The 13,205-nt window shown below is 53.3% G+C and overlaps 4 protein-coding genes across 4 annotated transcripts; 1 reads left to right on the forward strand and 3 right to left on the reverse strand.

The window, feature by feature from the left end:
- Positions 1-23: 23 nt before the first annotated feature.
- A1O1_01139 (uncharacterized protein) lies at positions 24-1,656 on the reverse strand (the record flags this gene model as incomplete). Its single annotated transcript, XM_007722052.1, has 2 exons — positions 24-1,376; positions 1,432-1,656. The coding sequence occupies 2 exons, from the start codon at positions 1,654-1,656 to the stop codon at positions 24-26; spliced, it is 1,578 nt and encodes a 525-aa protein (XP_007720242.1).
- A 268-nt stretch (positions 1,657-1,924) lies between these two features.
- On the forward strand, positions 1,925-4,787 carry A1O1_01140 (DNA mismatch repair protein MSH4; the record flags this gene model as incomplete). Its single annotated transcript, XM_007722053.1, has 6 exons — positions 1,925-2,440; positions 2,485-2,803; positions 2,848-2,888; positions 2,939-3,256; positions 3,305-3,392; positions 3,436-4,787. 6 exons carry the CDS (start codon positions 1,925-1,927, stop codon positions 4,785-4,787), a joined length of 2,634 nt encoding a protein of 877 aa, XP_007720243.1.
- A 231-nt stretch (positions 4,788-5,018) lies between these two features.
- A1O1_01141 (actin like protein 2/3 complex, subunit 1A/1B) lies at positions 5,019-6,260 on the reverse strand (the record flags this gene model as incomplete). Its single annotated transcript, XM_007722054.1, has 2 exons — positions 5,019-5,887; positions 6,038-6,260. 2 exons carry the CDS (start codon positions 6,258-6,260, stop codon positions 5,019-5,021), a joined length of 1,092 nt encoding a protein of 363 aa, XP_007720244.1.
- Positions 6,261-7,186: 926 nt separating this feature from the next.
- On the reverse strand, positions 7,187-10,342 carry A1O1_01142 (uncharacterized protein; the record flags this gene model as incomplete). The annotated part of the gene is made up of 1 exon (XM_007722055.1): positions 7,187-10,342. The coding sequence occupies one exon, from the start codon at positions 10,340-10,342 to the stop codon at positions 7,187-7,189; it is 3,156 nt and encodes a 1,051-aa protein (XP_007720245.1).
- Between the last annotated feature and the right edge of the window lie 2,863 nt (positions 10,343-13,205).

The raw sequence follows: 13,205 nt of genomic DNA on the forward strand, positions 1-13,205 counted from the left end.
TGCGACCCATCAACACACAGCGATCAATGCTTCCAAAGTTTCACCTGCTTGTCTTTGCCGCCACTAGCCACACATTTCCCATCTTGACTCCAATCCAAGGCAAAGACCTCGTCCTTGTGGCCTGGTAAGTCCTCTTTTAGTTTGCCAGTCTTGACATCCCATACTTTCACAGTCGTATCCTTTGAAGCGCTAGCAAGAAGCCGGGAATCGCTGGACCATGCAACCATATACACAGCACCGACATGCCCACGCAGGGTAGTGATGAACTTCCCATCGCGAGCGTTCCAGAGCTTCACGCTGTTGTCGAAGGATGCCGAAGCGATGTACAGACCGTCCGGGGAAAACGAAACATGCAAGACCTGTTTCTGATGCCCGAGTAGTCGCGCGATGGGTTTCACAGCCGCGTTCGAGTCGGCAGGAATGGCTGAGGGATCCCACAGGAAGATTGTGTTATCGTCCGAAGCGGATATGAGCTTCTCAACCAACCTCCCTTCCTGCGTGGCGGCCTCTTGGAATCTGGATTTTGCTTTCTTGATCCGCTCCTCAACTGTGTCTGGAACTTTGCCTGTGTGATCATGGTAGGCTGTACGCAGCACAAAATCTGTAGACAGAGCCAGATGGTTCACCCAGTGCGTGTGCGAGGACAAGGTGTGAAGGCAGTTCCAGGTTTTCGTGTTCCAGATTTTAATCGTCTTGTCCTGCGACGAGGTAAACATTCGATTAAGTCCGCCCCATCGCACACAGGTGACTGAGCTCTTATGTCCCGAAAGGCTCTGATCAATGCGTCGAAGCACAACATCCCATATCCTGACTGTGCCGTCCTTGGAGGCCGATGCTAGTCGAGGCTTTCCTGGCGCCTGGGTATGATAAGGCTCCCAAGCAAGACTTGTAATCCATTTCGTATGGCCCTTCAGCGGGCCCCCTAACGCCTCTCCGGTCTTCGGGTCCCAAAGCCGTATTGTATTATCCATGCTGCCGGTTGCGAGAATCTTGCCGTCGGGAGACCACGACACGGCCAAGACCCAACTCGTATGTCCTTTCAAAGTGTGTAGCGGTGTCCCCGTGTCGCAGTCCCATATCCGTGCCGTATTGTCTCCACTTCCTGTGGCCATTCTGGCAGATGACTCTGGAGAAAAGGCTGTTGCGAGTATAGCTTCGCCGTGTCCAGATATTGACGCAGAACATCTTGACACTGCACGCACGCGGAAGACGGCTTGAGGAATGAACTGGAGAACGATATTATCTTCGGTGGTTTTGAATCCGGGTCGCAGGACTGAATTGTACAGATCGGTCTGCACATCGAGGAGCTCGAATTCTGATATTGTAGATCGATCGTTGCGGAAGAAGAATCTGTAGGGAAGACGCTCTCCAGGTTCCTTGCAGCATGTCAGCGCCCGAATTGTAAGATCCCGACTGGGCTCCAGTCCTTACATTTCCCTGTATCGTATTCAGAAGTGTCTCGAGATTCCGGACAGTCGCATCCTTGATAGGCACAGCAACCACTGGCCCTGTCGACTTCCCCGTGCTCTGGTCGACAAATTGCACCCTCACACTTCCTAGGTCGTCCGGTATCCTGGCATCTTCAAGCGCCTTTTCTGCTTTTTCGGCGGCGATTATCTTCTGCCGCTTACTTGGGGGAGGTACCACTGTGGCCATGACTGCTGCAGCCTCTTAGGTTGGGTGTTTATGAAGTCCAGGCAAAACTCACTCTGCCAGCAGCGGGCTCGAAAAAATCATGGACAATTGTCAGCCTCGTGCGGGGAAGCCTCGTCGGCAGACCTTCTTCATTAGTAACTGGACTTGGTTTCTATTCGGACTCCCAACATAAACCAGCGCCCTCCTTCTCATCCTCTACATCTCCGCTCTTCGATTTGAGAGCTGACATCGTCTTATGCACCCGAAGGCACGTCAGCTATCTGTCGCTATGCCGTCTCGGAGCATATCGAGTGTCACCGGAACCTCTGCCAGATCCAGCACTACGCCTGCGACATCCTCAGTTCCGGATTCCAGTCGATGGCGTCCTAGAACAGCGAAGACATCCACTGACTATAGCAATAGTGAGATAATTTGTGCGATCAGCGAATCTCGAGGAATCTCTCCTACCGTCGGCCTCTCCTTTGTCAATGTCTACACGTCCGAAGCCATTCTCTGCCAGTTCACAGACACTCAGACCTATGCTCGTACATGCCACAAGTTGAAGGTCTACGAGCCCACTGAGATCCTCTACATGGCCAGTGCCGCCGAATCAAAGCTAGTATCAGTTGTGTCCGAGAATCTGGACGTGGACAATGGTGGCCCCATAGGCACCAAACTTGATCGCAGGTATTGGTCTGAGAGTAGTGGTCAAGACTATGTCCAACGCCTCGCCTTTCCGGACGACCTGGAGTCTTTGAAGCTGGCTCTAGCAGGCAATCACTTTGCCACATCCTGTTTCTCCGCAGTATGAAACAGTTGGACTACGCTGTCAATGACTGATGTTGGTAGGTTCTACAATTCGTCGACATGGGTCTGCAAAAGACTTTTGCTCCTCAGACGTTACGTATAAAGTTCGAGACTGCAGAAGGCTCCATGATGATTGATCTCTCCACAATCGCTTCACTAGAACTGGTCCAGAACCTTCAACATATCAAGTCCAAAGAGTGCTTGTTAGGGCTGCTGAATGAGACATTCACGCCAATGGGCGCACGATTCCTCAGAAGCAACATACTGCAGCCATCGACCGATGCTGAAAAGATTGCCAAGAGGCATGAAGCTCTAGAAGAACTTGTCTCGAGACAGGACATGCTATTCGCAGCTCGCTCCGGTACTAACCTTCCCAAAGCGGAAGAACATGCTGACCTGAAGTAGCCTTGAAATCTTTTGTAGACACTGATCGGGTTCTGACAGTTGTTCGTCTGGTGCCGTTGTTCAATTGTCTTGCATATGCTGATCAATACAGCTCGTTGTGATTCAAACCAAGATTGGGATTCAGTACGCTGAACAAGCCGTCAACCAGGTGCTGATGCTCAAGACCTTTGTGGACTCCATCAAGCCACTCTGGCAAGCACTCACCGGTGCTAGCAGTGAGGAATTGCACGAGATACGCCAGGCAAGACTACTATGGTCTATCCATTCCACTCAAACTGACCTCAATCAGCTTTGTGATCCAGCAAACTATGCAGAGGTCGATAGTATCATCAGAAACAGTCTCAACCCCGATGTGAGGTATTCGACCAAACCGACCGAGCTTCGCAACCAACGGGTCTACGCTGTGCAGGTGCTGATATCCCACCGAGCCTTGACTTTCTGTGTTGACCTTCCCTAGGCTGGAGTCAACGAATTCCTCGATGTCGCACGCCAAACGTACAAGGAGATAAACCAGGATGTTTTTGACATGGTCGAAGAGCTCAAAAGTGTGCCTACAATCGATTGTATGTCATCAGCTAATCAAAGTAGATGCGCAAGAACTGGACCTGGATTTGAAGTTCGACGCCCCTAGACAATTCTACATCCGTATTCCTGCCATTCAGCTGGAGGACAAGCCAATTCCAGATTCCTTCGTGAACATCTACCGCCGAAACACGTTCATCGAATGCCAGACACTAGAGCTCATCAAAATGAATCAGAAAATCAAAGATGCTCACAACGAAGTCATCAGCCTGAGCGACCACGCGGTTCAAGAGCTCATCGAAGCTGTCCGATCGAAGATCCACCCGCTTTTCAAGATCAGCGAAGCTATCGCCATGCTCGACATGCTGGCGAGCTTTGCCCATCTAGCTATCACGAATGATTACGTGCGACCGGAGCTGCTTGACACCTTGGCCATCAAGGCCGGGCGCCATCCAATCCGCGAGAAGACGCAAACTGACAAGTACGTGCCCAACGACGTTTACGCAACCGAGCAGAAACGCTTCCAGATCATCACCGGCTGCAACATGAGCGGCAAAAGCACATATATCCGCTCCATCGCTCTAATAGCCATCATGGCGCAAATCGGCTGCTTCGTGCCGGCCGCTTACGCCTCGGTTCCCATGACATACCAGCTCTTCGCGCGAGTTTCAACCGACGACAGCATCGAAGCCAACGTGTCGACCTTTGCCTCGGAGATGCGAGAGGTGGCATTCATTCTGCGCAACATCTCGCCCCACAGCATCGTGCTCATCGACGAGCTCGGCCGCGGAACCAGCACGACAGACGGACTTGCGATCGCCATCGCCATCGCCGAAGAGCTGATCAAAGCCAAGGCGTTGGTCTGGTTCGTCACGCACTTCCGCGACGTACCGCGCATCCTGGCCGAACGGGCCGGCGTAGTCAATCTGCATCTAGCGGTCGATATCAATGCCGACGCCTCCAAGATGAAAATGAGTTATAAAATCGCCGAGGGGTACGAGGAAGAGAAGTTCTACGGACTCGCGCTCGCCCGCGTCATCAATCTGCCGGAGAGGGTCATTGATACTGCCACCCGTGTCTCTCACGCCCTACATGAGCGGAATGAAGCGGGCAAGCGGAACACGAGGACCCTTGCAACCGCGAGACGGACCAAGCTGCTGTTGAACCTGCGCGAGCAGCTATTCCAGGCGAGGGAAAGTTGCCGTGGCACTGCCTCTGAGGTGGGAGAATTGCGGGCCTGGCTGGCAAGACTGCAGGTTGAGTTTTCGGTCAGGATGACAGCCCTTGACGCCGAAGCCGACCTCGACCAGAGCGAGACTACGAGCCAGGTGGAGGAGGGGGCGGAAGCGCATGACGACGACAACGACGAGATTGAAGAGGTGCGGAGTACGTTGGACCCGGACATGGATGGGACATGAAAGGATGGAGGGAGGTTGCATACTCGCTCATGGCTTGACTATTGAAAAGGGGATTCCACCGATGCGATGCGTCGATAGAGTTGTCTAGATCAGAAAGCACTCACGACATGATACAACGTGAGCCAGAAATCAGTGTTCAATGATATGTTTTCTTTTCTACTTTCAGACATCTTAGAGCATAACGGGACGTGACTTGCCCTACCCTGCCTGGCCTGACATTCAATCATCTCGCTATAGCGACCAGACGACAACTCTGCCATCCACGCCGCTAGTGCTGAATTTCTTCACAGCGCCACCGGCCTGTTCATAGACACGGACGGTATTGACAGTGTTCTGATGGGTAGTATTGAGCTGTGTATCGTCCTTGACTTTGCCCTTGAGATCCATCTGGCGGAACATATGCAAGGCGGACTCTTCCCTGGCGGCGGCCAGGCCGGGGCGATGTTTCGTCTCGACACTCCCAGCGAGTTCCCAACCAGCCTCACCGCCACGGAAGCGGAAAGGCTCGCAGTCGTAACCGGCGGCAATGATCTCGGCCTCGCCGGACCAGATCAAGCTGGTGAACGGCAGGGTCTGGACGGAGATGTTGACCATGGCGCGCGGCGGCTGGTCCGGGCCGGCCGGGTAGACGACAGTGATGCTGCTGTCGTGGGCGGCGAAGGCCAGGGCGTCGCCGCTCGGCGAGAACGACACGGCGTGGACCCAGCCGGCCGAGTCGTTGAGGTATTCGCCGCACACGGTGTTGAAGGGCAGCCGCTCGCCCCAGACGCTGGGCTCCGGCCGGTCGTCGATGCCCTTGATGAAGCCCGAGAAGACGCGGGCGTGCGAGTCCGTCGACCCCGCGGCCAGCAGGACCGAGTTCGGATGCCAGGCCACGGTTGTGATCGTGCTGCGGATCGGCTTCTTCAGGTGCTTCGACACCCACCAGTCGTTTTCTTCTTCAAAGTAGCACACTGCAATCACCCGCGCGCCGGACCCGACGGCGAATTTCTTCTCCGACGGCGACCACCGCACGAATGTCGCCGCGCGGTTGATCCGGAGGAGCACCAGCGTCGGTTTCCAGCCCGTCGGCGAGGGTTCCCATACGTAGGCATTTCGGTCTAGAAAGGTGGGAGGGGAGGTGTTAGTAACATGTCCCTTACGCAGTGTGCATGACACGAACGTTAGTGTAGCTTGTCAGGGCAAGCTAAAGGTGGGTGAAGGGAGGTAGATGGCAGGTAGGTAGATCGAAGATGTCTGGTCTTACTCACCTTGAGAACAAGTCACAATCATGCCGCTGTTGGGCGCAATGTCCACCCCGGTGACGGTCTTGTCGTGGCCCTTGAGCTCATCTTTCAGTGCGAACTTGGGGCCAGACCGGTGGTACAGTTCGACGTTGCTGTCTCGGGCGACTGCGAGGGTCTGACGGTCGGAGGAGAAGGAATGGTCGGCAATGGGATGGTGGAATAGGTGGTGAACTTCGGGTCCGGACATGGTGGGCGATAGGAGTAGCTCTCTACTATCGCGACAGAAGTAGGAGCTGAAGGGGGGGGTCGTGGTAGAAGTTGGCTGGGAGAATCAATGAATGAAAGAATCAAGGTTGTAGTTGTAGTGGTGAGTGCGAAGCAGCCTCCAATCGCAGGATGACGCGGAAGGACGGCAAATCCTCGGCATTTGGTACACAGCCTTGTGCTTCAGCCTTGCATGGGCCGGGCCATCTCTATACTGTTACTCCCTGGTATCACTCCTGCTATGCTATCGAATTCACAGCTTACAGCACTTTGAGGTACGGACACCTCTGAGGCCACCTTCTGCACAACAAGAACGGCATTACCCATGGGACTTCGGCTGGTTGGTATAGGTGTGGGTTATGGATGGCAAGTTCTGTATGCAACCATGGCTTATTGACGCTGATGACTTTTTGCCAACATGCCTATGAACTACGCTTTGCTTCGTCGGGATGGTCGGCCGTTTCGAACTTGCTTGCAGTGCAAAAGGTGCTCCAGTCCACAGTTGGAATCAGTGCAACTGGATCCTCCAAAAGAACATCTGAACAGGTACGCCCAAAGAATCTCTTTCGCGGGCTTGGAGAATATTGATGCCTGTCCGAGAAGAATGCACATTGAGAGAATATCAGGAGGGCACACCCTCTGCAGCTAGCACAAAAAGCAGAAATTTTATTGCTACACGCCAGACCAGCAAAGAGATGGGCTGGAATTGTAGTAAGATAAGCGAGCTCGCTCAGCTCCAGCATACCAAAGGGGCAAGCAGCGTTAAGAAGAGGAAGAAGTGGATTCGAAATGCCTTTGGCCCCTTGTACACAATACTCTCGGATATAACATCCAGTGAGGAGTTTTTGATTGATACAATCAACCCTGCTCAGACAAGCCGAGCTTCGCAAAGCTCAAATCCACGACATGCTAGAAGCTGGCCATCTCCAGCCATGTGCCGACAAAAGCCAACCTTCCCAGGTCGGCACTGCTCTCCCATGTCTCCTGGTCTGAGTCTTTCCCGTCCTCTTTTTGTTTCACTCCCAGCACCCTACCCACCTCGTCTTCGGCCACCATTTTTCGTCGGAATTCGGCGAAATTGAGCTTACCATATCCTCCGCGTTGTCGTGCCTCGGCGTCAATCGCATCATGGCGAACCCAGAGGTCGTGGATGGCTCGTGCTTGAACTGGATCGCCGGAAAAGGGATCAAGTTCAGTCGCTATGCTGGCGGTTTCAGGTTCGTCCGGTCGGAACTGCGGAAGGGTAGGGTCACAGTATGACCCAGTCGAGTCGTTTGGCTTCTCGGCGGTCATGCTCTCAGTTACAGCCCCTTCCCCGAACATCAACTCTATGTGATCTTCGGGATCAGGCTCGGAAGACTCTTTGTGGTCAGACTTCGTTCCTGGCGAGACTTCAACGCCAGTACTCTCAGCCTGGTCTTCCAACTGCGCGCTCCCCAACAATTCCTCTGTCCGCAGCCTGTCGGCCTCTTTCAAAGCTTCGTCATGTTGTTGTTCGGCCGCTTCGAGCTTCTCTCGAAATTGTTCCATTTCTTTACGAAATCGATGGCGGTCACTCCGGGTAGAGTGTGCAATCACCCACTCGTCCTCCTTTTCCTTGAACAGAGCATCTAACAATTTATTGAAGCCTTCCTGAACAGCCTGATACAGAATATCCTTGCCAATGTCTGCTTCAGCCTGTCCAAGTTCATAACCACCCCATCTTTCATTGATAGGGATGCTGCGTGACGAGGCATTTGAGCGTGTTTCATAGTCGGTGTCGATAGCACTGTCATCGAATCGCACTTTGGACGAGGACCTTGACTGTATGGACGGCCGCCGTGGGCTTTTCGTCGTCACGCGACTGTTCTTCTTGGGCCGCGATGTCGTCGGCTCCTCGTCAGAACTATCCGGCTCTGTATAACCGGGCGGTCGGGTCAACCCTTCCTCTTCATCTAGATAGAATTGCCTCCGTCGCCATCGCTGTTCCACAGCTTTGGCCCTGATACGCCTTTCAGCCTCGTCACCCTCGTTGTCGAGGCGTCGGGATTGTGCAAATAAGACTCGTGTCCGGTCCACCGGATCCGTAATGTCGTCGAGTGGGACCTCCTGTCCTAGAGCATCAACAATATCCTGAGGCTCCGGGGTGCGCACTGGAGGCCAGCCATATGTCTGTAGTGGAGGATCGGGACCCGCAAGCTCTTCCTCGGTTACTTCATCAGGGTCATGCAAACCAGAATGGTTGAAGTTACTTCCAATCGGGAGGAGCATCAAAGCCTCGTCCTCGACCGGGGCTGTCCTAAAGGACCGGAAAGGATGGTTTCGGGTGCGGTTGTTCATGGCGACATTGCCAATCGCACGAGCACGATCTCCTCGCGCGTCGGTGTCGCCCTGTAACACCCCGTTGGATCCGACGTTTAACTGCAGATCACCGTTGGCTTCGCGCTGTTTATCCTGGCCCGTTCTGGACTCATGTCCGTAGAGCATGCCTCCGCCAAATGCAGCACTGATGGGTTGACTCCCGCGAACAACCTCTCGAATCTCTTCATCCACGTAGCCAAAGTCTTCCTGGCCATTGATCATCTCTCGACTCAGCTCCTTGTTCAAGGCATAGTAAGCGCGGAAAATGCGAAGGAAGTCCTTCCGGTCGACATAACCATCGGAATCGAGGTCATAGCCATCAAATGTTCGCTGGAGCCTGGCAAGACGTGATTTATCCTGCAGCTGTGCCAGGCCACGGATATATTCATCGAAGCCGATAAGGCCATCGTTATTGGTATCGTAGAAAGAAAATATACGATCGTAGATTAGGTTGGCAGGAGAGGGTCTGTCGGCCGTGGTAGGGATAAAGTAAGCGTCGAAGGCTTTTCGATCAATAGCCATCCCCAGTCCCGTCGGATCATTGACCCAGTAATGATCAGCGAGGCACTTGAACTGTTCGTACAAGGCATCCATTTCGGTGCGATCCATGCCAGTCTGATCCAACAAGTGTCTTGAGATTTCTGCTGGCAAAGAAGTTGGAAATGCATTGGGGTTCCCAGGATACCACTTCGGAATGACCTGCTTAATGTTCCCTCGGGACGGAGCTGGTATCCTTATTTTGAAGAACACATGACTCTTGATGTGGCCGGAGCTAGCCTCGCAGCTCTCGCACAGATCATAATCAAAGCAATTTGCACAGTGATACCGGATGCCTTGGATTGGGTGAATGCCGCAGCTATTGCATTCGACGCCACGGTGAATGTATCCTTCCCGCCGCGCTTGCTCGCCAGCGATATGATAGAGGAGATCGAGCATGTTCTGACTTCCCTCGGGATCTTCATCATTGTTACTGTATGAGATCTCGCTGTCTTCCTCGTCCTCTCTCGTTGGGTTGGCCAACGCCTCGAGAGCGTCTTGAGGGCCGAGACCGTCCACCATGCCGTCAGTCTGCACAGGGGGCATCCTAGGGCTCTGGATGGGCGCATCAAGAGGGCTCCACTCCTCGCTCAGATGAAATACACCATCATCGAAAGCCTTGACCACTTCGTAGACAATCTCTTCCGCGACATCGAGCAACTCCAGCCCTCGCGCCACGATGTAGGCGTCATCACCGATGATGTAACCTTCGGGATACTCTTCGCGTAGGAAATTCTGGGTGAATACTCCGTGAACGTGTAATCGCAGACAGTCTTGTTGGTACGGGGACAGTGGTGCCGGCGAGTGCTGCAGCAGGTAGACATAGATCGACCTCAGGTTGCAAGGAATTAAAATCAAGTCCACTCCCTGAGCGTCCTCTGGTGTTGGGAAAAACCACTTGTTCTGATATTCTCCATAGCCTTGTCTTCGCTCGTTTCGTTCTTCCAGACGATTGATGGCTCGCTCGGTAGGGTCGTAATCGAGGGGAGCCTGTTCGAACCCCTGACGCCAGCGTCTTGGGTGCCTGGGTCTCCGGATGGCGTTGCTACGATGAAGGGCACCCGAGTGATCAGGCTGCACCTTCGTCGATCGACTGGAGTAATGATCAAAGGCATAGAAAGCCGCAGTGAGGACTACTGTGCCGGCCAGAGCCACGAGCAATGGTTTCCGATAGTTCTGCTCAGCCATAATGCACTGGATGCAGATACAGACATATTTGATGGACGTTTGTCGAGAGGGAATTTCATATTGTCTCAGTCTTCATGAGAGCAGAGAAGGTAATAATAGTAGTAATAAGGCCGTCGTCGCACTTGCGCAGGCTCCGAGTCACCATCACAGAATTGTTGCAGTGATGTCATGGTCCGCCGTATGTTTGTTACGGGGGATCAGATGTGCGTTGCTGCACATATTGATATCGACATTCCAACAGAGTCAGAACCCATAAAGCGACCCCTTTCTTTCCACTCGGCTCATTTCGTATCTTCTCCGTCCATCTGTGACTACCACCATTCCTTGTTGCATCGGTCTGTGAGTGTATGCAGCTGCTTGACAAAGAGACAAAGATGGCGGCGCAGTCTACCCTTAGTAGGTGCGCAAACACAGGGTGCGGCAACATGAGGTTGTCAATGCCTGTGTTATACTGCCTTCGTGAACCTCACTAAACCTGCAATGACTTTCCTGAGCGACCTTTCCATCTCATCAACAAGCATTCTAGGCCACTCACTTTCTGATCGGCGCGGCGATGGAGGCTATGAATCTATTGAAGTTCCCCCCAGAGGTCATCAACAAGATCTACGACTATGTCCTCCCTGACTTCCCTGCCGACGTCTTGGTTGAGCCAGAGAGTCGTGCAAACCCCTGGTGTACCAAGGCATGGATCTACAAAGCCGAGGGCGACGATGCTCTGAAGCGTGTGGAACAAGTCCAGATCGACCGTGCATTGTTCGGCCTCTGTCGCAAGACCCGTTACGAAAACCAAGGACGACAGTTCTGGCACAACGCAGAGCTATTGTTTAGCGACACCGTCTTCCTCTGGGATATCGCACCCACCATTTCCAGCTCCATCAGAGCTGTCACTATTCTGAAGTACTTCCAACAGTTTGAATACAGCGGTATCAACGACCCAACTGCGAGACGTCATCTTGGAAATGATGTCTGTGTCTTCCGATCGATAGTCTGTCTCAGAAACGCCCCTCAACTCGACCGAATCACCATCCATGTCTCTATCTACAATTGCGAGCACCAATACTCGATCTCGGAGACCTTAGGCAACGCGCGGGAGTGGCTCGGACCACGACCACGTCTCGAGATCGCGGTCAAACATTGTGTGAACTGTGACCCAGACAACCACGCCTTTGGTATTCCACACCAAGGGTTCGCTGCGTTTGGCGTGGACAACCTCCCCCAACGTCACACCATCGTGAGCAAACAGAACTGGGAATGGGTTTGCGAGCCGGGAAGCAAGGAATGGAAGATCGAGCGATTCGCGATCAAGGACCACATCAAGGAAAGAATCCTCTGCCTGGAAGAGTATCTCGAGTATTTCGAAACAGAGAAATTGGAAGTGGGTGAGAAAGCAGAATTGGAGAAGCTGAAGAAGGTCGGCAAAATCCTCCAAGCAAACCCCTGTCTTTTCTGCGGCCATGCCTGTGAGAGCTTCCCTGAGGACGTTCGACGTTCGCGAGGCTTGTGGTGTGCGAGGTGCGGAACTCATCCCTGGTGTGGTCGGCCTCAATGCCGCGGCGCCGTCGATCCTCTCGACACACACTGCATCATCGGACCCCGTGAGCTCAAATTCGTCACCCCGACCCCGATTGACGTTTCCGCATATAATCCCGCTCCGAACCGACCAGTTCCAGACCCATTTCGGCAGCCATCTGTCGTGACCGTCGAACCTAGACCGCAAGCTCCGACCGCTGAAAATAAGTTGGCGAACAATATCACGGATGAGGAATGGGAGGCACTGGATATCGCGCGAGGCCTAGCTTCGTACCGCACCCCAAAACGCCGTTAGCATCAAATATCCAAGTATGTGCAGTCATTCGCAAGTGGTAAGTTGTCGAAGAGGGTCTATCACAAGCTAGAGCTGATTGTTGCACAGGGTCATTTTGTGCGATCGATCCGAAGTAGCGCAGGCTGTGTACAGAGGCCACAGGCATCGCCGCCCACTTGAAGAAGGCTTGTAGGTTGGGATGAGGTTGCAGAGGTAATGTGCAGTGCTGGGAGAACAGTGGGCTGAGAGGACAAGAACATTCGAGCTTTTGTCGCTGTGTTGATGAGTGGTCGATGGGCGTCACGGAGGCATGCCGCGGAACACAGAGGACCGACCGGCGCTATCGGGTGCCCTGCACTGGCAATACTCCAACCCGAACCAGACGCAGACGCAGACACATACGGCATTTGTTGAGCTACGACAGCAAAGACACCACCACAGAAAATGAAAATGTTCTGAAATGAATCAGCGACTCCCTAGTTTTCTGTTGTTCCACGCCCCATCTCTGTACCGTCAACGACTCGCGGATCCCTATTCGGTTACCGCTTAGATTTCCATTGTGATACACAGCCATGCACGTACTGTATGTAGGATGTGTGAAGTCGGCAGCCTGTGGCATCCGAGTCTTCGAATAGTTCAGGGAGAACAACGCGTGCACGTGATCAGGCTGTAAATCACGGGGTTAGCAGCACTGCAGTACCACACAGTACGTACCTACATACCTACCGTTATGTCTCCCACTGCACTTCCAAGATTCTTGTAAATCTCGGCAGTAGCAGGCTTACGTGTTCAGCCGCTCTCCTACGGAATAAGCCACTGTTATATGAGGGTCTGTACGACAATCATATACGCAACACGACCCCCGGCGACAATAGCACAGTCGCCGGCCGTCAAAGGCTATCTATCATTCATCCACTCCATACATACGTCCGAAGCTCCACAGCCTCGCAAGTCCTGATTGGCAAAACGCAAACATAGCCTCGCGCATGTGACAGAAAGAAGATGGCGAGGATGGATACCAGGCTGTTTGAACCTCGGCTGAAGAAAATGTCGCAGCTC

The sequence above is a fragment of the Capronia coronata genome (assembly GCF_000585585.1).
Source record: "Capronia coronata CBS 617.96 chromosome Unknown acBCG-supercont1.1, whole genome shotgun sequence".
NCBI lineage: Eukaryota > Fungi > Ascomycota > Eurotiomycetes > Chaetothyriales > Herpotrichiellaceae > Capronia > Capronia coronata.